The 27,951-nt window shown below is 26.1% G+C and overlaps 1 protein-coding gene across 1 annotated transcript; it reads left to right on the top strand.

Moving 5' to 3' along the window:
* Window positions 1-98: 98 nt before the first annotated feature.
* Window positions 99-27,053, top strand: LOC126893895 (serine-rich adhesin for platelets-like). The gene is made up of 12 exons (XM_050664439.1): window positions 99-425; window positions 17,376-17,499; window positions 17,562-19,568; window positions 19,756-20,650; window positions 20,723-20,909; window positions 20,992-21,114; window positions 21,197-21,364; window positions 22,284-22,526; window positions 22,595-22,732; window positions 25,718-25,846; window positions 26,106-26,423; window positions 26,875-27,053. Exons 2-12 carry the CDS (start codon window positions 17,475-17,477, stop codon window positions 26,926-26,928), a joined length of 4,287 nt encoding a protein of 1,428 aa, XP_050520396.1. The 5' UTR covers window positions 99-425; window positions 17,376-17,474; the 3' UTR covers window positions 26,929-27,053.
* The last annotated feature ends 898 nt before the right edge of the window (window positions 27,054-27,951 follow it).

Raw genomic sequence — 27,951 nt, 5'->3', positions numbered from 1 at the left:
TGACAACGTTATGTTCGGCAACAATCGGTAACGATCGGTAAAGAGTGACGGCGGCAACGACCTGTTCGATTGTCCAACGGCGGTAAAACTCGAGGACCGCTTCGTACCAACAGGAGCGGTGGGTTGACTTGTGTTCACATTTCGATTGTATCACCTCAGTAGCAAAGAAAACCCGTACGGTGTTGTTGTCGAGCGCGCGCGTCCAACTTGTTGGTGCGGTCAATAAAATTTGTTATTGTCATAATTGTTTTTATTATTATTTATATACAGTGTTTCTGTTTCCAAGCCGAATGTTATATGTTATGTAGTTCTATTGTTACTGTTTAACGAATAATTTTTAGTCTTCGAGGTCTCACTGCATTTTGGTTTTGGACATTATCATGAGGCGCACGTGACCATCATTGGCCCGAGATCTGGCGCCATGGGTGAGTCCTAATTTATTACAAATACTAGGATAACAAAATTCAATCACTCGGTTATAAAAACAATTTCCACACTTCCTGTTATTTCTCGACAAAGCCGGAAGTTGTTATTCATTTTCATCTGTACGACTTGAGTCGTAGAAATATCCCAGAGATTTGTATTATGTAGGAAGAATTTCGGGTTTTAGAGTGGGTGATAGTTCGGACACTTAGTCATGATAGCGCGCATATAGTACATATATTATTGTTTAATATTCGGCATTGATATTGCTTTTATATTTACACTTTCTATGCCTGGTGTCTGACCATGAATCATCTTAAACGTGTATTATGTTGTGCTTATTCAAAATACTCAAAAACAAGGCTCATAGCTTCCTCAACATACAGTAATAATAACAGCAAGAACAGTTGAAATTTGTGGAATTTCATAAACGTTTGACTATTAGTGCAAACTTTGCATGTCTATATTCGTTTCTTGTCCATACCTTTTCAGACTTTTGAATATTGAACAATACAAAACCCAGTTTTGATGGTCAGATGTTTTTTTCATTAATTAAGAAGTTATTTTATAAAGTATAACCCTAGCGGCAATAGTCTAGTTATTTGAATTTCATTTTATATTAATTATTGGTTTATTTTGAAAGTCTAAAATATTATTGAACGTGTAGAGGTCGACCGTCGTCGGGTTTATTAATAATGTAGACGAAGCCATTTAAAAGTTGTTTCGGAATAATCGTGACGTAGTGTTCGTATAAAACGGCAACAACTGTTGTAAGAAATAGATGTTTCATAAACTAATATAAATATTTAATATTGTATAATAGTAATACTTTTATTAAAGTATTAATGCATGATTCGCTGCACAGGATTACAGCGCGTTATGGCAACTTAAATAGAGTGACTTGAACGCTGTATTTTCAAATCTCAAAAATTTATTTTAAATAAATAGATGATTCAGAGTAGAAGTGTGAAAACTCCTCGTAATTCTTCTTTCAAAAAACATTAGCTGGGTAATTTAGTTTTAATTTGGTTTTAAACTAATATTATTATTTTGTTTTTGAGTTATTTCGTTGCTATTGTTTAATTGGAACATACGAGCCTTTTTGTAATCTGTTGAAACATTGATGAACTTTTAGTAGGTGTACGGGTTTTACGAGTCAAGCATGGAAATCGTCGCACAAAAGAATCCTCAACGCTATTATGGGCTAAATAGTTACAATTTAGGAAGACCCGCATTTAATGTATAACGATTATAATATTAATGTAATGGGTTCATTCAAATATTGCCAGCAAACCACAAAAGAACAATGATATTTATTTTGAATAGGTGTATGTATAAAAATAAAAAAATAGAAAAGCTCACAATGACTATGCTTAAAATAAAATTTTATTCTAACAGTTTTGCTATAGACGAATACAATTTTTTTCTTAAATACTTTTATAAAGACCATATCAAATCATTAGCCTATAAATAAAGTAGGTTCTAAAAATATCAAACGACTGTTATGTAGCCATATATGTCCAGAAATAACGTAACGTCCATATGTTTTTTGTTATACTTCACTATTATATTATTTTGTGTATAATAATATCCAAAAAAAGAAAACGTAATAATTAAATTAGATGATTTCTTTGTAAGAAATATTGAGTTGATGTCATGGAAATATTTGTCCATAAATTAATTTTAGCAAAATTACTATTCTAATTTATTATCTTGTGAATAATCAAATGGGATTTTTACTTTTGTAGTTAGTAGTTCTATCGATAAAGAACATTGCAATATCATATTATTGAGCTATTTGTCTACTGCTACTACAATAGTTGCTTTATTTTTTAGACGGACAAAAAGAAGGGTATTGTTTCTTTTTTTTAATGTTGTCTATATTCTGTTAACCTTGGATTTAGCATTTCTTCTGGTTATTCTAGCGTATTTCTTTTAACCCAGCTTGTGAATTATTGATTAAACCAATTGTCATTCTGTGTAGCGTTAAGAACGTTATAACTCAATTGTCTGTAGAAGATAAAACTTCAATTTAGATCACAATATAAATGAATTGTTACTAGTTTTTTTTTGAAAATTTACAAGGTAAACACCTTGTAAATTATCAATCACCAAACGGTGCTTGTATATATAGGTTTCTATATCTTGAGATCTTGTAAATAATTTAGTTTTCCAGGGGAATTTCCTTTAAGTCACCCAGAAACATTCAGACAAATTAAAGAAAATTCAGTTCTAAATCACTAAATTTATGTAAAATTAATTTTTCCTCATTTTATAAAAGATTTTTTAATCTCAATAAACATAAATAATACAAGATTTTTATATAAAATTTGAAACGTCTTTGTGGTGATTTTTATAATAAAAAATATAGCAAACTGAAAAATGATTTTAATATTGTGGTTACTAGTAAAAGAAATATTACTTTGGATAGGGAACAGAGCCCTCGTGGGCTTGCAATCATAATATAATGTAAGCATCTCCAGCATTTTGGTTTAGTTGCACTCATGCTTAGTTATAAATGATGGACGTCATTGTCGTTTTCATCGTGTTGATTTTATCATGTAGCAAATTTGTCATAGTGGCATCATTGGTTAATTATGTGACATGCGGTAACGTAATGCCTACCGTATATGTTGATCTCAATGTTGTGAAACTGCAGTTTCCAAAAAAAGAAAGAAGTAAAATGAAAGAAATACTTACGTGTTCATTAAATTTGCATAGTTTGTATTGTTATGTATTGTTACCGTTTTAGTAGATTTGTGTTAAATGAATGTAAATTTTAGTTCCTTTTATTATTGTTTCAAAATCTATTTTATGGTATAATACTTTAAATGCGTGTAATACGTTTTGTTTCTTTATTATAGATAGATAGGTATATTCAATTTATATTTTCGATTTTTGTATAGCTGTTTTCTTAATTTTACAATAGTATTAATTTTTACAACAACGCTGATAATTATTGTTGTTACATAAATAGTTAATTTTGTTACAATCTCAGTTTCGCAACAGTTATCAATTTTAAAACACGTTTATTGGGAACCTATAGTTATTAATAACTCGTTGTTAAAAAATGTACTAAATTAATTTTTTACTGATTACACGTAAGCATTTATTGGATATGTATTTCACTGTTCAAACTCATAGAAATTACGTTTTCCTAGTAGCTCTAAAAAATTTTTTTAGTGTTCAAGCTAAATTATATTTTTCTTTGAATATTATTATGTATTAGTATACATACGATGGATGTAAATTAATGACACATTATAATAAAAACAATACAATAAAAACTATGATAAAATGTGGAAGTCGTTTATTTGTAATTGGTATGATGATACCAATTATGTGGTAATGTCACGATTATACAGATAAAACGTATGTGAATCCGATACACAAGATATAGCAATAATTGGACGTGTCCTTACAATTATAAGCAATCGTTGGCTTCGATAAAATAGTCTCGTGAACGTTCACTGAGTCAGTACTTATGTGTGTATAACCCTACCCATCCCATTAATTCACATGTCCTGTTAAAAATTTTGTTCCGATTAAATGTGCACTACTAATAAATTTCGTACAACATACCTAACATGATGTTTCGGTATTATATTAGTGGTTTTTATTCAATCACTGGCAAGTTATATCATCATTATTTACCTAATATTATTATGTGTATGTACTACTAGTGTTAGTTTAAATTATATTAAGAACACTATTAAAGTTATTAGTTGCTGTATTGGCGAAAATAGTTTGTTGAATAACTTATTACGAAGTAATGACTTAAAACTATATAGTTTCTTCGTAACTCTTAAAAATTATTTAAAATATTTGACATATAATATATGTTTTAGATTTTATACTTTTATATCTTAAATTAATTTTCAGTTAAAATTTCACAATATAACTTGATTTTCAATTAAAATATCTGACAAAAAACATTAATTTTCTTGAAGCTATATATTATTTGAGACTTGATTTTAAAATTGAATATTTTTGTTATAACATAATTTACTTATATGTTTTTTTTATTGAATTTTAATAATAATAAGAAAATTTGAAGTTTAATCTACATCTATTTACAAAAAAAAAAAAAAAATAATAATGTTTACATAATTCACTATTGTATAAATTATTCTTAATTAATTCATTTGATTGATCAGCTGAAATTTCCTAATATCTGGAAATATTTTCTTAATTAATTTTTTTGTGACTAATGTAAATTATTAATTATCATCGTATTATTATAAAATAATAACGCGAAACCAATTTTCCAAGAGAAGTAATGAAGGCTTCAAGTCGAGATAGACCGTGAAGGTACTTTATTGTTTTGAAACCGTTAAATCAAATCTGAGTGCTTGTAAATTATTCGGTCAAGGTGATAAACAATTTAAGGGAAATGCGTATATTTATGTTTTATAAATAAGATCTAGTCTCTTTTAGATTTTTTATGTATTATACAATTGGTGACGTTTTTTTATCCTGAACAAGATGATCGTTTTATAATATTTGTTCGATCTGATGTTTTACATCGTGTATTTGATAAAAGCACAACTGTTAAAAGAACCGCAAAGGATATCTAGTTTTTAATTAAATCGTCACAAAATTAAACAAAAAGGTTGTTTCAGAAAGTAATTATTGTCCAGAGAACAACCATGTTCTCTGTCGGAGTAAAAATTATTATTCTGGATTGCTAATGTAAAGAAATTCAATGGGATATATCGACGAAAATGAATGAATGAAGTTTTCTAGTAAAGGTTTTATTGACTCTAAAAAAATGTACATGAAGTAAAAATCATATAGATATTATTTACACGGTGTTGTAGTAATTACTTTGCCAATGTCCATGTCGTTTAATTGATAATTTTGTGCTATAAATAGTTAAACTGAATGATTGTCTTTCATTTGTAGGTAAAATATATACAATTTTATAAGTTTCTATGTTTAATTGCAAACATGTTTAAAGAATTATGTCGTAGCCAGTGAATTATGATGATGTTAGTTTATTTATCAGTGTTAAACTAGTTATTATTTAAGTATATAATATTAGAAAATCGAAACAAACGTGATGATTTAGCTAACGGTAAAATGATTTGAGCACGAATAAAATAATTATAGTTTAACTGAACTAATTGGCTTTAAAACCCGAAAACGAGTCTAGAAAAATTTGTCGTTTACCGCAAAATTATATCTTCCAAGTGTAATGATTTTTGTACATTTTTGATACGTGTACTACCGTTAAGACCCAAATGGATATTATTCTAATAAATACATCTTTTATAATGACGTTTTGTTATTATCATTCTATGGTTATTAAATATACTATAAATTCTAACTATTAAATGAAACATATGTTTAATATCAATATGTTCGCTAAAATTAAAGAATAAAAATGCCAACTAATATATTTTGTAATTATCGTTTAGTAATGAAGAACAAATAACACTGTCGGTAACAACCGCAGAGATAATAATTGCAATATTCCGACTTCAAAGACCACTTTATATTTATAATATTATTTGTAATTTTTGTAACATTATCTTAGAAATTCTATTGCTCTTGATGTTTATTAAATATTGCAATAATTCTATATGCAGTACATAGAAAATAAAGGACTGTTTCTGAAATTAATACTGAAAGAGTTATTTAGATATTGGTAATTTAAAATATTGAAAAATCAACTTTATCTCTTTATTTTAATATATATATATATATATATATAATAATAATAAGATGCATTTATCTAAGTATTCATTTTTATAATTTAATAAATGACTAATTGACATTTTTTTTATTTTAGTTTATTTTTTCTATAAGAATTATGAAATTTTTGTTTAATATATATTTGATATGAAAGCTGTTTTTAATATAATCATAATAAGTTTCAGAGATTCTAAAACAATTTATAAATAATATATATATTAAGAAAAAAAAAAATCACCTTGCTACGCTGGAATATAAATTTTAGAGGCCCACATTTGATTATGTTCCAGGGCACCAAAATCCAAGTTGCATCATTGACGAATAGTACAATGTAAAATATTTTTATTATAGCATTAGTTTTTTAATGGTGATTTCTATTATTATTATGTTTTTTATGACGTATTAGTTAAAACATAAGTTATTTCCCATAAGTATAATTATCAAAAATCTATTTAAAAATCACTTTTGTGATGTAAACCAGATGGTGTACACAGTGTATTGGTTTGTATACACAGAAACAGATCATATAATAAAGAAACATGAATAATAATTCATGTTTTTAATTATTTAAAAATACACAATAAAAAAAATTAATGTATAAATTAGAAAATATTTTTTTCTGATATAACGTAAAAATATTTAAAAAGCATGTGTACTTCATTTGTTTTTATTAATGTAAAATTATACGAAAATCTATAACATGTTTTTTCATCGACTTTTATTTTTTTTATGGGTAAACGAAAGTATTTACATTAATTAATAATTAGTTTCGGAGTTCGTTCAAAATATGTCCACTTACTGTACAATGTCTCCATGTGACTGTCACGTAAGTTGTCAGTGAAAATTTTTAACACATTACGTATTCCTTTTAATTCTTTTGTTATTTTTAACCTTATTTTTTTAGAAATTTAAGATTTTAAGACTAAATAAACTATTGAAATAATCGACCATCGACAATAATTTTGCCATTGTTATATGAAACAATGATTCTTTCACATAAACTGTGCTATAAATAATTTGTATTTCAACTATTTTATTTTTGTTTATCGTGATAAAACATATAACAAGTCCTATTTTAAGTAGTTGACGGTAATGTTAAGTAGATGTATAGAATAGATTGAAGCCTACTATTACCACTCGTTGTAATCAGGATTACAAGATATTTTTTTATAAAAAGTTTAAAGTACGAAAAACAACATGTTTCTATTATAGTGATTCCATGGGCTTCTTGATTCATTTAAACGTAGGTAAAGTTTATTTAGATTTCAATGCCTAGTCTTTAGAAGTCAACAACAAGTAAATTGTATTACAAGGTCGTTAAATTCAATTATAACTTTACTATTAGAAATTAAGGCGTACTAAATATTTTTCAAAAGAAATTGAAGTATATGTTAATACACTTCTACTACTTAATAATATTAATAACAATAATAAAATAAAAAGTCGGTTGGCAATGTGGTGGTCATGCAAAATTATACATCCAAAATGAAAATCGACATAACAACTACGAATCTTTTTAGTTATTACAAATGCTGAAATATTATTTCTCGGTAGAGANCATGCAAAATCATACATCCAAAATGAAAATCGACATAACAACTACGAATCTTTTTAGTTATTACAAATGCTGAAATATTATTTCTCGGTAGAGATAAAAGCATTTGCTCGTCATGCTTATAATACTTATTATATTAAATTTCCAGGCGTATAATTATGAAAATCCTTTATGATGTGTAAGACTGATTACATTTATGTATCCAGATAGTGTTTTGCATAACAAAACCTAAATGTGATCATCATTTGTTAGTCATGGAGGATTAAATAATGCGTGCTGTGTATAATAGTTAATAATAGATAAACTATTAAGCAATTTAATTTATTGTAAATGTTTTGGCCAATAAAACGTTAATTTTTTTTTTAATTGCGAGTTATTTACTAATAGATTTCTACAATTTTTTTTCATTTATTTTAATGGAGACACGTTATTTCAATATTACTTTGGAACAACTATTTAAATTATATGACTATTATGCATGATTTTATTTTCTGACCACTGTTAGTTAGAATTTTAAGAGGTATGGTGTAGCTATGTTATAAAGATTTCTTATTATTTTATAAGGAAGTATTTATTTTTTCATTTTGAAATTAATCATGATTCTGCTTAAATTTATATGAAAATATGTATGTATGTTATTTTAATTTACAATATTCTTAGTTACACAGTGGAAAGATCTCGTTTTGAATCTATTTGATGATATTAATAGGGTTAACAAATGGTGTTGGTAAATCGAAATAAATTTACGAAATTTGATCAGTACTCAAGTCATCTACGATATCATCAATTAAGACTTATAAGGTATAAATTTTATTTGAAAAATATATTTACGAATGTTTGATGAAGTAATTTTTGGGGGAAATACTGGCATTTTATAAGTAAAAATTAAGAATAATTATGTATTTTTATTTGTAATGAATATTATTCATTATAAATAAAATTATTCGCCGAATATTTAACGTTGTTAAATATTTCACGTTGCACATTATTGAAAGTATTAATATAAATTTTAAATCATTGGTGTATGGAAAATAGGAATAGAAATTATAATTTTATATTATTAAATGTTTCAAAAAAATCTACATTTTTCGTTTCTTCACTAAAATTTACCACTTGTTACAATGTTTTGTGCGTGATAAATCTCAATTATTTGTGTTTATTATACATAAATACTTTTACTAAATAAATGGCAAATGTATATTATTGTGTTCAGCACGTAACGATTTACATGACCACGAGCATTCTTTTTGTATTGTTTTACTTTCACTTTGATGTATAGATAAATTGAGGAGGAATTATTAATATACCTATTGCATTTTCTTACTGGGTTATTATGTATGCGCAAACATATGAACATAATGAAAATATTTTCCGATTTTCTTTGGTTACCGAGAGAAATTTTATTCATTGTTTGGCAGTATTTTTGTATTATTCTATTAAACGTATTGCAAAAATTTTATTTTCATATTCAGTAAGTAAAACCTATCAATTTGTTTCTATAATTTTTAAACTGTAACTAAACAAGTGACCTTAATGGTTGTCAAAGGGCAAGTTTTCTGTACAAACATTTACAATATTCAGTTGACATGTTCGAGTGTTCATAATTATGCTACCTACTAAATATATGTATAGGTAAATTGGAAAATTAGCTGTTTTAAATGATTTGTTACGGGTAAAAAATTGACTCGTGTAGAAATAATTCGTTCTTGAGTAATTTTTATAATATTAAAAATTATGTTTGTTGGGTTTCACTGACGTGATGTCTAATTTATGTAATATTATTAACGCTTAATATTATAGGAGTGTAATTTTTTATCCTTGAATATTACATGTATAATAAAAAACACTGAAATATAGGAATATTTTTAATTTAGATTTAAACCAAAGAAATAAAGAGGTTGAAATGATTGCTAGACATTAATATAGTTAATTCATTAATTAACTAATTAATAAGGTTATTACCATCGGTTTTTATTGTAATTATTTGTCCTATTTTTTTTTTGTTGTTGTATTATTATCTTATAAGTAAATAAACAATTAATAGAATGTTATTCTTTAAACTAAGTAAACATTTGATAACGTACATTTTTCTTACCGAATGGTTTAATGAATCATCTGTTGGATTTCCCACTAGTACAAAAAAAATATTGTTAAGATTATTATATAATATCGATTTTATAATAATCAAATTAGAAATTTACTCTGATTTTTTTTTAAAAATTTGTTTACTGTGCAAGATTTATTTTATATCAAAACATATTATAGTAATATCTTAATAATACTGTACAAGAAAAGTTAGTGTTTAATATTTATTTTTTGATCCTTGTATACCACCGTCTTGGGATCAATTCTCATATACCCTCAAAATCTGTTGTACTGTTTTTACTAGCTGCTCTTTAAAAATAATATATACTTGTCGAGCTATAATTCTATGTATTGAAAGTTATGAAAAAATAAACATTTTATATTTACTGTACCAAATTTTTTATAAGATATATAGTAATCGATTAAAAATTAGTGTTGGTCGTTGACTAATTTTTATTTATGTTTTGTAATTTATAAAACCTTAATATTATATATAATTTTCAAGTTCATTTAGTGGTAATGTGAATAGTGGGGAATTAGTTTTCGAGTATTATGTGGTTAATGTTAAATCATCGTTGATTAAAAATTATTACAATTGCGATCAAATGTACAAAGTGGAAATCTATAGATAAAACAGTCTTATCATAAGCAAACGTGAATCGACTTATTATTTTATTTTGTTTTTTTTTGTATAATAGGTCATTGTTGAGTGGTCGTAAAGACCTGTTAAGTTACGCGCTACATAGTTTTACGTTTACATTCAACGCCCCTTTGTTTAAGACATTTAACTCCGTCATTCGAATAGGTACACTAGGTTAGTAATATGATAGGTAGTTTTTTTTTATTCATTTCTCGCCTTACCACAACCTGTAGTATATTGTATGATTAATACGCCTATACTCAGTTTCACCCTTTTTGATAGTTCACGAAACGACCAAACTTGTTTCGTTTTGTGTACCAAGTTATTTATTCTTCAGAGTTCTTTGTCTGGCTGACTATTTCGTTACATTTTTACTATAGAACCTATATTTAGAGTCACTGCATTCACACTTAGCATTTTTTATAGTGTAGATGACACAAAGAAATAACGTGGAAAAATGAATTTAATAAGATTCTAATCATAATCTTACATTAGGAAGTCTATTCAAAATATCTAGTAAACATGTATTTATTACTCGGAGTTTGTGTAAAATATTATTACACTATTATTTAAAATTTATTTTAATAACAAATTTCCTAACAATTTTATTATTCATTTATTAATTTTTAACCTTACTTATAAACATATGATATACATAATAAAATATAATAATCGTTTATAAAGTACTTCACGAATCATTTTTAAAGAATTGCAGTAAATTTACTTCTATTTTTACTACTTATTATAATTTACATTATAATTCATTTTTAAATTATATCAATCAGTTTTACGTAACTATGCTGAAATATAAAATATAAACAATGGAATAGACGTAATCGATCTTGGCTGGGCCATAACTTTCAGACATGCTTGTAACATTTTAATATTTTCACGAGTATCACTCACATATTAACCTAATGCTTTTAAATGCTTTTATATCAGCATAATAATTCCTTGACATAATTCTTGGGCAATATTTTTCACCTCTTTGTAGTATTGTATATAATTTGTTTCGGTAGCTCGACACATTATATTCAAAGCAGTTAAAATTTTAATAGTACATAATTTAAAAATATTTTTTGTGTAAATTGGTACGGTATATTTTTTATTTTATTACTCGTGTCAATGCTTCTAAGATTTAATGTTAATATTCCAATATTATTGGTGAAATAATTAGTAAATAGCCTTATATTTTTAATACTTAGTTTAATATATAGTACTTTTAAAATGCTCAATTGATAAATTATAAAAATCCAAAGTTCTTTGGGGCATTTTACAGTGTTTTTTAATAAACATACATACAGAAATAATTACAAAACACAAAATGTTTTTTTTTACCCTATTGGTTCTATAAAATGTATGGTTGATTAAGTTTGCAAAGATTTTAATTTACATTTTTGGTGAAACTGTACGAATTTTATTCAAGTCATATTGTTCTCGTTTTTTATGGAAGTTCAAAAATGTGTAATGTATTGCGTACAGTATCGTAGTTGTAGCTATGATACAATACGTTATTTATAAAATTAATGATTATTTAAATTATTTTTCGGTAAAATTGGTGAGAATCGGGGAACCAAACAAATTCCATAGCGGATGTCATTCGATGAATACCGAAGATAATCTAAGCTCTCCATACAAATTCATAACAATGTAATGGGAAAAAAAAATATCTGTATGTCTTACACGATTGTTTTGAGATGATTTAAAAAATATATTATATTACAACAACAGCATGGCATTCCGCCACAAACGGATGGAACGGCACGACATCGTCTAGAGTATTCTACAGAGTTTCTAGAAGATGAAAGTGGGTCAGTTATAAGAGCATTAATAAAGAGAGTTCCCTATTATATTCTATAATATCGTTTACAAAGTTGTTCTTTAGACAGTCAGTCACCAGAGTGGACAATTTGAGAAATACGTTCGATTGGTTTATTTTCGCAATCTGTGTCAATGTATTTCTCGTATTCAAAAGTATTCAGGTGTCCTACCGTAATTTTGATTGTCTTCTGAAATAATTCAGATATATTTTTCTCTAAACTTTTTAACTAATAGACTATATTTATTTATTGTAAGTTGTCAGTATATTTAAATAGTGTTTTTAATGAATAACGTCGTTCTATCTTTTTCTGATATGGCGTGGTTGACATTAATGCAATACTATTTTTTATTATAACTGCTATCGCATTTTGAAGATAGACTGATATAATTATTAAGTTAACTTTTATGAATATATAAATATACATATTTATAAGTATGTCATTAATACTATCTTCACGAGATTATGCTATTGCTTTTTAAGTGTATAAATTAACTTAAAGTATATTTTTAACTTCTATATATGTAATGAGTAAGGCATAGAATTATATGCATTTATAAATTTTGTTTTAGTCACTCTAAAAACTAATTTTTGTTTTAGAAGGGATAAACCCCTAATATTATTACCTCGATAACAACATATTAATAAGTTCTATTAATTATTATTGTTGTTCAAGAAAAATAAAAATAATAATAGAGGAACTGCATCCACATACAAATACTGCATCTAAATATTTAAATAATTTTAGGAGATATTTAAAATAGTATTACGGCGAGTCACTCTATATTAAAGAATTTTTCAATTGTTAAAATATGCACTAGAAAATAACCAGTGCTGTAAGCGAAAATCACGTGCGGTTTTAATTGACGTATCTACCGTTGTCATCAATGTAAAATCAAATACCATAACTATTGACGAGTCGGATGCGTTGTGGTGGAGGAAGGAAATTCTTCTGTTTTTTAATATACGACAATTACTATTGTTAACTATATCTGATTCTCGGTTGAATTGTTTACCTTGCATATTACTCTGTACTACTGTGGATTATTTTGAATAAAAAATATATTTATACCAGTGGCGTAGCAGGGGAGCACAGGAGATATGGTCCCAATATCGACAACAATATTCATGTTTAAAATGTGACGAGCAAAAAAATGTTCCAAAATATGAATTCTCGTTGGTTTTTTGGACTTTGCCCGCCATTATGAATTTCTGGCTACACCACTGGTGTTCGTATTGCACGTCAATATTGGTATAAAACAAATTATTTTAGTTATTCTATAGAAATAAAAAAACTGTAAATAGACAATACTACTCGGAGGTATTATCTATCCTCTAGTCGTATAAGGACGAAAACGCGTTAGAAACCCTTAGCCAATTGTTGTCCAATTAATCCTATTACTGTACAGAAACCCGTTATATATACAAAAACAACGGAGTGTTGCGAGTTTGAAAAGAAATAACCCGTTGCCCTTGGCGTTATTTCCCACCATGGCGGCACTGCAATATTCGTCCACTGTATCATGATGCTGCAATCGAAATGTAGTATTGTCGGGACTTGGTAGAGAATGCGATCATTGGTGGCGTTTATTTTAGACAAGGTCGTTCTCACGTGTACAACTACATAAAGTTATTTAGGAATATTATGGAATTGAACATTGCACTTTTTTGTGTAGTCATAATATTTCGTTAACTAGTTCAGGAAACAGATGACATGTTTTTTCTCATCAAAATAAAGACGAAAGTGAATTGTCACTAAACAAACAGCTACAAGGCCCATAGGTTTTATTTTAAAATTCATCATGGTTTTATACTGTGTATTGTTCAAGTAAGGAAATATCCAACTGTATTTCACAGTAAGAAACGCTATAATTTGGAAATGAACCCATGCGTGGTGCTACTAACTAAACCTACGCAAAACTACATCGTTAACGTTGTAATTAGTTTCTTAATAACATCGTTCTATGGCCATGAACAATATTATTTACTGTGACGTGTATTGAATGTGACTACAAAATTTTATAATTACACGTACAGCTATATTTGATGCTTATACTTACAGTGTAAGTATCACATAGAAATAGAAATTATACTTACAGACATTTGATTAGTTCGTAACAAAATATTTAAAATTTTTTTGATTTTGAAATATGCTACTTCCCTCACGAAGAAATTATGTGGTTTGTAAATTTTTTTTTTAGGGGTCATATTTTTATTAATCACGTGCAATAACCGTGTCGTTTTGGGAATTACTAATATTATTCAAGGTGACAATGTTAACTGGGAAAACTAATTGTTATAAAAATTAATTATTTATATTTCGATGTTGCAACTTAAATTAGCTGTATGAATTATAAGAATTAAAAAATCCGTTAAAATAAGAAACGTTATTTATAAACAAAAAGTTATAATTTTTTTCTTTTTGTTTGTTTTTTCAGAAGTATTTCTGATTTTCTCCTATGTATTTATATAAATCATTGTATACATGATATATTTTACAAAATATATTTTAGAATTATTTAAAATAACATTTCAAGTGCCAGCTTTTTCATTTATAAGTGTGTATTGTGAGTTGATATCTAATTTTTTTCAAAGTAATTATCTTATTTTTGTTCTTTGCAACATACCTAAAGATTGAATGATTTTTTATGTTTAGATTTCGCCATAATTATTCTGTACGAATTCTATTAGATTTCATATGTAGGACACATCGTGGTTTATAAATGTTAGACTTATGAATATTATTCAATTAGCTTACGTTATTTTTCAATATTTAAATAAAAAATAGCTGAGTCATTACAGTATTGGAGTGTAAATAATAAAAATTACGTATGCCTTCAAAGCATTTATAGTTTTTTTAAACTAAATTTAATGGTATAATCGTAGTTTTGTTACTAGAGACAACCGTTCCAGTCTAGTAACATGACAATCGAGAACAGGACTAACAACTAAGTTAACTGGTAGTTGTTTTATACACAAAAGAGAATCTATAAAAATATAACAATAAAAATAAGTATCTAAAATAAGTGAATAAAATATTGTATAAGTGACAATTAAAAATAAAAATGATGTAAGTATTTAATTAAAAAAATTCTAAATATTGATTTTATTTATTTTTAATAATGTTGATTAATATTTTATTCTAACTACCGCGTTACAAAAACCCAGAAGTATTTTTTTATGACTTTAAAAATTAATATATTTATATTTATTTGTAATATAATATTGTTTTTATTAAATAAATTATTAAACATTACAACTTATGATACTTAAAAATAATACTTATGAAAACATGCATATTTACTTCACACTTGATGCGCTATTGATTTCTGATACATTTCTAAGTGTAACTATGAATAACAAAGCATAAATCAATAATAAAAAAAAAATAATAATAATCACATTTAAGTTTTTTGAGTTGATAGTATTTTGTATAAATATATTTAATTCATTTTTAACTGTTTGTCTATTGTATTCAATAACTTTTAATAATTTCGTTTATCATTAATTATAAAAATAATTTAAATTTTGTTTTAATAATAAATATTTTTTTTTATGAAGTTTTATAAATGTGCATTTATATGCACTAAAAATAAAAAGTTATACTCTTAAAATAAGTATTAAGACATTTAAAAAATATGTATTACACACACTAAAGTTATGCATAAATTATATGATGAAATAATCTATTTTGTTTAAATAATAAGAAATATTTATGTATCAATATTTTAGTGGTAGCGATTAGTGTCTTAACGTTATTTTTATTTATTTCTATGCACCTATTTATTATTGTGATCCCAAGAGAAAAATAAAAAGAACTAACATAAAACTAACCTAATACCCATTTTACCTTTGAATATTTTTTTCGGTTTGGTTATTGAGTAGCATGCCGTTATTATACTTTATTATTAATATAATTAAGTAGATATAGAACAAGTATTTCTTTAACATTCTATTAATAACGGTAACTTCATTTTTGACCCTATGAAATGTTTAAATATTATTTTTTTAATTATAAGCGCATGCAAAATGTACAATTTTTTTTAAAAAAACAAGCATTATAAATTAATAAAAAAAATTTTTTAATTACTATACTTGATTTTTAAAAACTAAGAAATAAATAATTACTTAATAGTAAATAAATAGTTAGTTAATATTTATTTACCGGAAAATGGTTGTTAATTTAGTTTTACGTTTAATTTAGTTAAACGTAGCACGCGTATGTCATGTTATATGATATAATAATTACTAAACTTAATATATTATGAGAATTTACGATAATTACTATTGTTGTCTATTTGTGTTGTCCGACTTAATGTCCGTGTGAATTTTTTGGTATACCTAACGCTTATTGAATGAAAAACGGTTTAAGCAGTTTAAATAAATTATCATTTAAATAGATAGCGTATACTATTACATTGGTGTCTTATTATTTAATGTCTATTATCATTTTTTTTTTTATAAATATAATTTAAAAAAATATTGTATGGTAATTTTAGTATTATGATATATGACATATATTAAATATACATCAAATGAAAAAAATTATTATTTGACATTTTGGTTTTTGTTAAAATTACCAGAGCGAGTTGTTTATTTTTTATTATAGACAAATTTTTTAAACATGTTCGATAATTATATCGTGATAATAGTGGATACCATAAGTTTTATATGAATGTATTTCAGTATACATAAACCAGGGTCAGCAAATTGACATTGAATCTGTTCCTCGTTTGAACCAGTCTGGTTATTTTTATATTTAATTTACTTTATATTTTATACTTGTTAAAATAATTAATTTTATCAATAGCTGATTTTATTGTAGGTTTGTTTTAAAATGATTATGTCGCAAATATTTTTCTTATTTGTCGTAATTATTTATGTTATTGTTTTTCGGTCAATATCTCAAATGATATTCATAATTATTGGTAGTTCCTAATTTATCATGCTTGTATATGTTTATTAATTTAAGTTAATTTTTTACAAAACCATTTTTGTATAATTGAATGATAGTTATTATTTAATTATGTAGTTTTAATTATAGTTACTAGAAAATAGTATTTTTTAAACATCTAATAGAGTTTTAATTTTTACAGCGTTTATAATGAACTTTTCATAAATTATATTCTAAAAAATATTTTATTAATTTTTTTCAGATGATACATTTCATAGTCAATTTTTTATTGATCTAAAAAAATGATGACTGATGTCATCACAGAATGTCTGTTAGAAATTTATAAAGCACCATCATATAGATGAAGATTTCTCTTGTGTGGCAAGGTAAAATATATTATTTAATATCTCATATTTTACCTTATTTTAATTGAAATTTTAATTTTTAGTTTGCCTTTTGTTGTGCATATCACTAGTGTTGTGCCAAGATCGTACTCACATCAATGCTACAAACAAGGAATCTTTTCTACCAGAATATTCAAAATTTCAAAATTTGGCCAGCTCAACATCTCAAAAAATAATTTCACTCACTCGCGAAGATCAAATTGAAGACGAAATAAGTAGTAGACTTACTACTACCGAAAAAAATGAAGAAAATAAGAAATTAAAAGATAATGAAAAACCAAAAGAATTTACATCTACAAAAATAGATGAAACAAGTCCTATAACTGTTAAAACTAATTTAAACACATTAATTAGAAGATATAAACCATTGCCGCCATCGTCTAGTTCAATTAAAACTGATGTGCCTGATGATGATGTTGAAGAAGAAAAAGATTTTACAACATCTTTTGAAGGATTGTCTATGAGACCATTAGTCAATAGTTCTGAACGAAAACTTAAGCAACGTTTAGATGGACTTAAAGGGGTCACAACGAATAGAGGAAGAACCAGGTTCCAAGGTGACCCAGGAACAGAAATTCCAGAAATTGTTACAGCAGCGCGTTTTAGGAAACCTACAAGGTTAAAAATTGTAGAACAAAATTCGAAAGATGAAGTAGATTCTACTTTATTGAATGATGATCCACTTGATGTAACTACTGTTATAACTACTCTAGAAGATAGACCTAAATTTAAAAAGCCTCCTCTAATAGCTACGCATCATTTAAATTTTGGATCTACAACAGAAACATCTAGAAAACCTAACCTTAGACTAAATTTAAATTTGAAACAAAAAATTGCTTCTTCTACCATTAAAACTAAATTACCCGAATTGGATTTGAACGAGTCTGATACTACTTCTGCAAATAAAAAATTACTCGAACCACTAAGTTATAATCAAAACAACAGTTTCAACACTATCAATTTTAATGTGCAAAAAGAATTGACGGCATCACAGCAACCTATACCACCTACTGTCACGGCTTGGGCTTTAGCGTCCCTAAAGGCGCCTAATAATATAAAAAAAAATATTAAAAAAAACACGGATATAACAAATGTCGAAGAACAAGTTGCTAAAATTAAGCCATTTATTACGTGGTCTACAAGGCTCCAAAAAGTTAATGAAAATAATTCAACTACAGCTATGACACCAAGTGAATCGAATTCTACTGAATTTAATGACGTTTTTAAAAACATTCCACTTACAGAAATAAGCACAGAATCGAATCCAAATAGTCAAAAAATTGTTATGCTAACATCAACCGAAAGGCCAAAGCCTATAGAAAAATTTAAAGAGAGAATTGTTGAGATAAATGAAACTGTTATTAATATGTTGGGTAGCGAAACTGATAAAAATAAGTACGAGATTTATGGATCTCAGAAGCCTGAAATAGAAAATACTACAACTATTATTGAAACTTTACGTCCATCAACATCTACAATACCTTCAGAGTCGCAAGAATCTAGCTTGCATCTTGTAACTTCATATAAATCTATATTAGAAAATAATAATACCTCTGAAACTCCAGAAAAAACATCCTCAGAAACTTTAAAATTAGAAAATAAACTGACCGAAAACTATGATACTATTGAAAACATTACTACGTTATCCACTACTGACAATAAAAATATAAATTTAATGAATAGTACTGAACATGAAATACTATCGGAAATACTAACAACTACATCAATAAACAATAATACTTCAAATAATCTATTTGAATCTCTGGAAGAACATTATAATGTCGTAAAAAACATATTGAGTACAACCGAAAAACAACCTAGCAGTTCAATAAAAGATGTTTTATATACTGATGATCTGGACCTTGAAATGTTTAATCATTCAAGTACAACGGAGAAATATATTGAAAACGTAAAAAACAAGTTGGATGAAAAAATAACGGAAGGGTTACAAGATTCGTATGAAATGGTGGATTATACATCAGAACATCCATTATCTTCTACAGAAAGCAATGTTGAAAATGTGTCAACTGTACCTAATAAGACGGCTTCAGGTAATTTTTAATTTAAAGTTAATCAAGTTTGTTTGAAATATTTTTTAATATTTAGTTAGGTAGATATTTTTATTGTTTTATTACATTAAATTTATTTAAATAAAAGTTGTTGAACAACTAATTATATATAAATGGTATTTTTTATTTGATATCATAAGAAAGTAAAGACAGTTTTATTTTATTTTAGAAGTATCATCTCAATCTAATGTATTGTATCAGACTTCATCTCAAGATACTCCTCCTTGGTCATTTAATGCTGATACATTTTCACTGCCCGATATCGACTTAAACTCTACTGAAAGGCACGATGATTCTGGAGAGGATTTACAGAAATATACTGAAAATCCTAAGCAAAGTTCTTTACCTTCCAATATACAGGAAATAGATAATTCGGAAAACGATGTCCCTACTTTTATTAGTTCAATTACTACGCCAAATAGTACTTACATGGCATCAACTCCTATGACATTGACTACTACTTCTCAAAATCTTTTAACTATTCAAAAATTAACTGTTATTCCTACCACTCATGTAATTACTACGTCTTTTATTACTACATCCATTCCACCCGTAACAACAATGCCTTCGACTAGAAGTAGTAGTACTACCTTAGTATATAAATCTACAACAACTACTTCTACTATTAATTCTCCTCTTTTTACTATTGTATCTAAATCTACAACTACTTCTTCAAATCCTATTTCTACATCTACAATTGGAGATGCTACTAGTACTACAACTACATCAAATCTTATTTCTACATCTACAATTGGAGATGCTACTAGTACTACAAATACTTCAAATCTTATTTCTACATCTACTATTGAAGGTGCTACTAGTACTACAACAACTTCAACTACCACTTTTGAAACGAGCACTTCCACTGAAAGTAGCCTTTTACCTAATAATAATAATAGTAATAATAAGTCAACTATCACTACTATCACAACATCAAAGCCTATAGTTCTAAATAATCATTCATACTTGAAAATTATGGTAAACTCGACAATATCCGATGTATGTGAAAATCGCGATGATTTTAAAAGTGCCATTGTTAAACTTTTCGAAAGTGGATCTCAAAAGTGAGTGTAAATTTTGAAATATTGTTTATTTTCTTGTAAATAATTTATTTTAATATTTTTTTGTTTTTTCAGTGTTAGTTCTATCGATCAAATTAAGTTTATAAATCTTGACGAACAGATTTGTGAGGAACCTGATGCTGAAAACTATCCCGTCGGGATTGAATTTTATTTAACAAATTTTGATGGTGACTATAGTACTCTTACGAATGAAGAATTTGTTAATTTATTAGACAGACATAGACTGGATTACAAGTTGGACGTAAGTTTAAATAAATTGAATAAAATAAAACAATAAAATTGAATTTAAATAAATCATTTTAAAAATGCGAGATATATTTTAGGTAATTGGTGTTGAATACTTAAAAAGAATGGCAGAAAACAACGAAGAACGAACTCCTAGTACGAAGACTGCTGTATATTTATCCTGCGTGGTAGCTGTTTGTATTTTACTTGTTGTAGTTTTAGTGAGTTAATTTTTTATAAACCGTAAAAGCTGGCCTTACTAAAGTATGTTAAAACAATATTATTGTATTTTATGATATTTAGTTATTTATTCGAAAGCAACAAAAAAGATTCAATTATGGACAAAGATGTACCCCTGTATCATTAGACGATTACAGTATGGATAATATTTCTGTATATAACAGTGTGAGAAGAAAAGGAGCACTCAGAGCGTCTAAACGATCATATGGCAATCCAGCATTTGATGATCCAGTATGTATAAAATGATTACTTTTTGTTTTATAGCTTTGGTATTTGCTTAAGTTTAGTTCTAAACACGAGCATGTATCGATTCATTAACTTCGAATTATTTTTAAACGGATTTATTTGAATGTTGATTTTTTGTAATAATTCTTAACGTTATTTGATTTTTTATGTTAAAACGACGATTATAATAGTATTATCGGACGATCCATAAATCGATATATGTATGAAAAATTGTTGTTCATCATGATCCATATTTTAGTGACTGATTTACGTCTAGTACGTGCACGGACAATACTAAAATTCAATTAGAACATCACTTATATTGCTTGCTGGTGTGCAAACAAAAATTAGGATCTCCCCACTATTTCAATTTTATTGACTGTACCCATATAGTTTTTACTTGGCACGAATGTGTCTCGGCGTATTTCAAATAAAGGTCGCCTATTGATAAAATGACTAATTACTTGTTGAGAACGCATCACTAAATAATTAACACTATCGTAAACATCGTGTAGTATATGTAACGTGTACATTTGACAGCGTTGTTTAGTATGAATTATACTTTCCAGTCCTCTCGCTGTACTTCGACAAATGCTAATCGTTAGGCGTAATCACTCCATTAAGTAGAAATTAAATAATTTTTATCAGTTTTGTTTTATTTCACACTAACCATTCTTCTATAAACAATTTCGTTCATTTTGTTCTTCAAAAATTGTGGCCGTTTTAACAAATAATGTGTTTTTTGTGTTGCTTTCGTCCAAAGTATTGCCGAACTGTTCCAGTTAGGCGGGGTAGTCGATTTAGTAGGGCGAGCAGACATGGAAGTAGGCGTTGGAGTATTTTTACTATTTTTATAAAAGATGTACGCGCTTATTTTAATTTGTCTTAGTAAAATCGTTATTAATACGTTTGTTCTTATATGAAGACCGCGGTACATCATCAGCTGAATTTTGCGAATCTTGCCAGTTTTGCGGGAGATAGACCAGCCATTGATGAGGAGTTCTCCAACATTCCAGTGATTACTGTTAAACCAGATGAGCTTCCATCTGGCTGTGAAACTAAAAATCGTTACGCCAATGTTATTCCCTTGCCTGAGACCAGAGTATCTCTTACTCCAAAAGCCGGTGCTGGACCCAATTCAGACTATATCAATGCTAATTTTGTGAAAGTAAAATTATAATATAAGTATTAATTGATTTTATATTATATATTTTATTTTTAATTTAATGTTTTAAGGGCCACAAGGGAGCTGATAAATTTTATGTAGCTTGTCAAGCTCCAATGCAGTCTACTATACCAGACTTCTGGCAAATGATTTGGGAGCAGAATTCAAGAGTCATAGTAATGTTAACTAGTTTGACTGAAAAAGGAGTGGTAAGCTTTATACCTTAAATATAAAGTAAATTATTTAAAAAATTAATTTTATGGTTATCTTATTAATTATGATTAGTTTATCTTGTTTTATCAATCTAATAATTTTACTATAATGCGATTCATTAAATAGCCTAACATAATATCTTGTGTAAAACTTAGTTTTAACATAATATTTTTCTTATATTAAAAAAAAAAATGAATGTTTTTTTATATATTATACAATAGTAATTATTTAAATACATTTAATGTTTTGAAAGGGTATTCAGAATTCTTATTTTTACATGATTAAGTGTAGTCCATTAGCAGCTGCTTATCGTTACTCATTTAAAGATAAAATGAGGATATTATTTTTAAATAATTAATCTTTTGTTACTATTAACTGGTAGCTACCATGGTAACTATTTGTTGAAGGTATTGTTATACTTTATTATTTCTTTTTAGTTATATATTTTGAATAAATAATAAGATTAGATCGAGAGTATTTTCGTTTCATTTTTTATATTTAAATTTTAGTTTTGATGTGAAGCTGAGAAGAAGGTGTTAATAATTTTACTATGATGTGTTAGTTTTTAAAATTTTTTTTTTTGTGTCTGTGAACGCCCCATCTCAGCTCTCGCTGAATCGATTTTGATGAACAATACGTCAAAAAATCGTACCTAGTCGAAGACATTATCCTTAAAAATTGAAAAAAAATTCCCTCGTTCCCTGTAAACGGGGGATATCCCCCAAAAAATTACAAATTTAAAAATTGCTAATTTTCGATGTTTGTTCAACTCCTTTTTTACTGAAAACTGTCATAACTTTTTAAAAAATGACTGAATCAATATAATTTTTTTTTTTTATAGATACCTTAGGTTTAACATTTAACCCTTTACCAGCCCACAATCAAATTAATATAGCATAGAAAGTTAAACTTATTTAAATTATTTTGCTTTTTTTAAGTCGAGAAAAATAACTTTGAAATTCGAACTAGCTTAAATTTCCATTTTTTCAGTCGACAGAAAGCGACGTATAGTTGCTGAGTCAGTAACACTTGTGTCTTACGCACTTGGGGTACAAGTTTTCAACCTGCGTATGAAAAGGAATTTTTTGCATTTTTTTCTTAATTCTTTTTAAGTAAATTTGAAACTCCTTTGATTTTTATCTCATTTAGAAATAATAACTTCAATAAAGATCAAGGATTCCATCACTGTAGCCGTCCCTCGTGAGAAGAAATTTCTTATTCATATTAAAATTATTTTATTATATTTTAGGTTTTAGCTTCGATACAAAGCTGAGAAGGTATTTTTTTGTGACTATCATTTATTTTCTTTGCTCTAACTTGACCTACTTTTTTCAACGATACATCATATATTTACAATTCGTATCTAGTTAAACATAATACCCTCAAAAATTGTCAAAGTCCAGTGTTTAAAACTTATAACTTTATTAACTGCTATAACTTTATCAAAAATTATCATATCAATGTAATTTTTTTTGTATAGATGCATGATGTCTTTACCTATTATTTGGTATATTTTTTTTTATAAATCTGACCCTTTACTTGACCATAGGGGGGCTCAAAATGAAAACTTTTTTTTAGTTAAAGTAAATCATTAAAATTAATTCAGTTCTGTAAATTTTAATTGTAGAATCTTTTTTAATACCAATAGTTACTTAGAAATGATTACTATGATTTCTATTTAAGTGTTCTATTATGATAAATATGCAAAAAAATAATGAGCTTTATGATAAATATACTGTAAATAGTAATTATAAAATTTGCGAAGTGCATATTAATCTTAAGGATACAATTTTTTTAATTCTTATAAAATTTTTTATTTAATGATGTCAATTTCAAACTTGCAAATTGAGCTAAAAGTTATGGTAGTAAATTAATTTTTTTTTACTTTTTTACTTTAAACTTTCACAAAAATCAGCTTCAAAGGATTAAAAAAATAGATTAGAAGTGATAGAAAAAGTCTAATTGCACATTTGGAATCAACACGAAAAGTTTACTTAGAAAAGTATATTTTTGTTTCTGTTGAAAGTTCTTTGTAGTCCAGTGTATAAAACTGTTATTAGTAACAAACATTTTTTTATTGAAAAGTATTGCATCAAGCCCTTTAAATTTTTTTATGCGTTAAAAGTAAAAAAATATACAACTACTAAATAGTTTTTTCGTACAAAATTACAATATTAAATTATTGAATATCAATTTCATACTAAATTTAATTATTATTTTTATTATTATATATTATAATTATAAATCAAATAACTAATCGGGATAAAATTAAGGGAATAAGAATTATTGTTGCTTTTGAAATAATCTACTAATTTCTTTAAATTAAACCCTATCTACAAATTTGCATAGAAGAGTTTTTTATGATAGTGATTTTAATCACTGTCAGATATCATCTGTACTTGTCCCAACTATGCCATGTCCATACTGTGCTGCGACCACACTGTGCTACCGTTCTATTAGATGAATTCTAAAAAATGTTATTGACTGTATAAAATAATAACAATGTTTTAAATATGTTTTATTTTTGAGAATTATTTTTTGGTCTAAATTATTAAATATTGGATTGAATCTATATTTGTATATGTTTAATTAATAACTTTTCTTATAATTGCATTGTTAATTAATTAAATTATTACTTAATTATTTTAGCATTTTATTTTCATAATATATATATAAAAATAGATATTATTTTATTACAGAAAATGTCCATACCTTCCAAATATCAATAATATTAATTAAATAAACTAATGGAATTGATTTTATACTTCAAAATTAATGTCTATTTAATTATTAAATTGTTATACAAACATAATATTAAGTTATTAATGTTACTCTCATAATTATTTTGTAAACAATGTAATAACTTTTCTTTTAAGTGTTTTTTACTATTTAAAATATCTTTAATATTTAATAAAATATTCTTTAAATTAAATAAATAAAATTATAATCATATTATTAGTCAATGATGATAAATTTTTTAGGAAAAGTGTGCAGATTATTTGCCACCATCTGAAGTTTTAGATTGTCATCGTTTATTTGGCGATTTCCAAGTCACTTTAAAGAAACGAGAAGTTAAAGAAAAATTTATTGTTTCTAGTTTACAACTTAAAGTAAGTGAAAACTTAAAATTTTTAATTAATTATTTTATATTATTACTCAGTAGTATATCAGTAGTGTTTGTTTGGGGACAGTGTAGACACCATTTAGAAATAAGAGTACTAGGGAGCTTCATCTCTCCACTATTCTTATTGCCATGATTTTATGTCTATAGGGGACTGGATCTCTAGAACCTCCCCTTGTAAATATGTTCCTGTTCATACTCATTATTATGTATTTATATTGTGTATACTATATCTTATTAATTTTTAGAACTTGGAGTCCAACCTATGGAGAGATATAACACACTTATGGTATGGTGGATGGCCAGCTCAGGGTGTACCATCCGATTGTAGTGCCATTATAACTTTCCTGATGGAAACTCGATTATATATGAAGGGTAACATGGGCCCTCACGTTGTACATTGTAGTCCAGGTACTGGAAGGACTGGGACCATAATTGCTTGTGATATAGCTATCCGTGATTTTGAAGTATCTCGAAATGTTGACATACCAAAAACTGTATATGAAATTCGAAGATGTCGGGCTGGTGCTGTACAGACAAGAGATCAATATGCTTTTATTTATAAGGTAAATTAAGAATTAGTGGTTTTCTGAAATCAAACTAACATAATCAAATATGCTCAATTTTATTTTAGTTAAAAAATTATAATAGTAACATAAAATTGTTATTGTGTAGAAAGTGGCCTTTAATCTCAATGAAATTGTTTTTCAAATTTAAAAAATTAATTTATTATTTTTAATTTTTCTGAAAATGTTCAAACTTAAGTTATTAATTAGTTACATTTTAAATAGAATTGTTTTTATTGTAAAAATTTGATATAATTTTAATTTAATATTACCTATAAAATTTAATTTCAGGTTAATAGATGTTTATTGTTGGTGAAAAATGTATGTTATTGATTTTAGGATCTGTTATTCTATATGTATTATATATATATATATTCTATTATTATATTTAATTTGAAAGTTATATTATGTTATCATCATCTGCTTACATTATTTTAATTTTTAATTTCAGATGGTCAATATGTATGCAAGCAAACTATCTGGAGGCGTACTGGACTCAATTTAGAAACTTAGTCTAACTCAACTATTATTTTAATACTTACCTAATTGTATATTTTTTATTTTATTTAATTGTGTATCTCTCTTTTACTGCAATATAGACATAAAATATGTCTATAATTACTGGATTCATGAACATAATTATGAACAATTGATATGTTTAAATTCTTTTTGAAACTGTGATAACAAAAAAAAAAAAAAAAAATATATTGTTGAACATTTAAAGTTAACTTTTAAAATAATTTTACTTGGTTCACTAAATACCTATATATTTATTTTTGTATTATTTAGAATTAGGTGACATTACTCATATTATTTTATAGAAATTTAGTATTTTAGTTTTAAACAACTGACTTGGTTAGTTATAAACTACAATTATTAAACACTCGTTAAAGTTACAACACCCAATTTTTTTGTTTGTATAAGAATAATATGCTTTTTTAACACTATCGGTGCTAAATCTGTTTGATATCAAACCATTAAAATCTTTCGAAGAAAATGTATGAATAAATAAATATTTTTAATCTTAAATCGTCATATATGTTAATAAAAGTTCCTTTTTTTATGTATTTGTCTTTGTTTAGTTAATATTATATTTTATTTAATTGAGTTTTATGTATATTTATAAAGTTTACATCTACTATATAGGTCAAAACTATTATACTACAAAAATGATAATATATTATAATTATATACCTAAGAATTTGTACATAATATAAACCATTTATTATACATATTAATGATTTATTGGATTATAATTGAAAAAATATTCACTCTTTTTGATAATTGATGTTGTAGTATTTAAAACTTAGTACTCAATTTGCTGTCAAAAATATTATCTTTCTGTCATAAAATATTTTATTGATAAACAAGTGAATATTAACTACCAATTATTAATTATGCTTTCGAAATTATTTATAACAATTTGTACATTTTTAGAAGTTTATTGAAATTAAAAGACTATATTAATAATGTATCATGTGACAATAAACATGAAATTTATATTTTAAGAACAAAGTTAGAAAGTAAT

The sequence above is a fragment of the Daktulosphaira vitifoliae genome, unplaced genomic scaffold (assembly GCF_025091365.1).
Source record: "Daktulosphaira vitifoliae isolate Bord-2020 unplaced genomic scaffold, ASM2509136v1 Scaffold_1, whole genome shotgun sequence".
Taxonomy (NCBI): Eukaryota; Metazoa; Arthropoda; class Insecta; order Hemiptera; family Phylloxeridae; genus Daktulosphaira; species Daktulosphaira vitifoliae.
The sequence above is the reverse complement of the archived record's forward strand: the minus strand, read 5'-3'. Positions and strand labels throughout refer to the sequence as shown.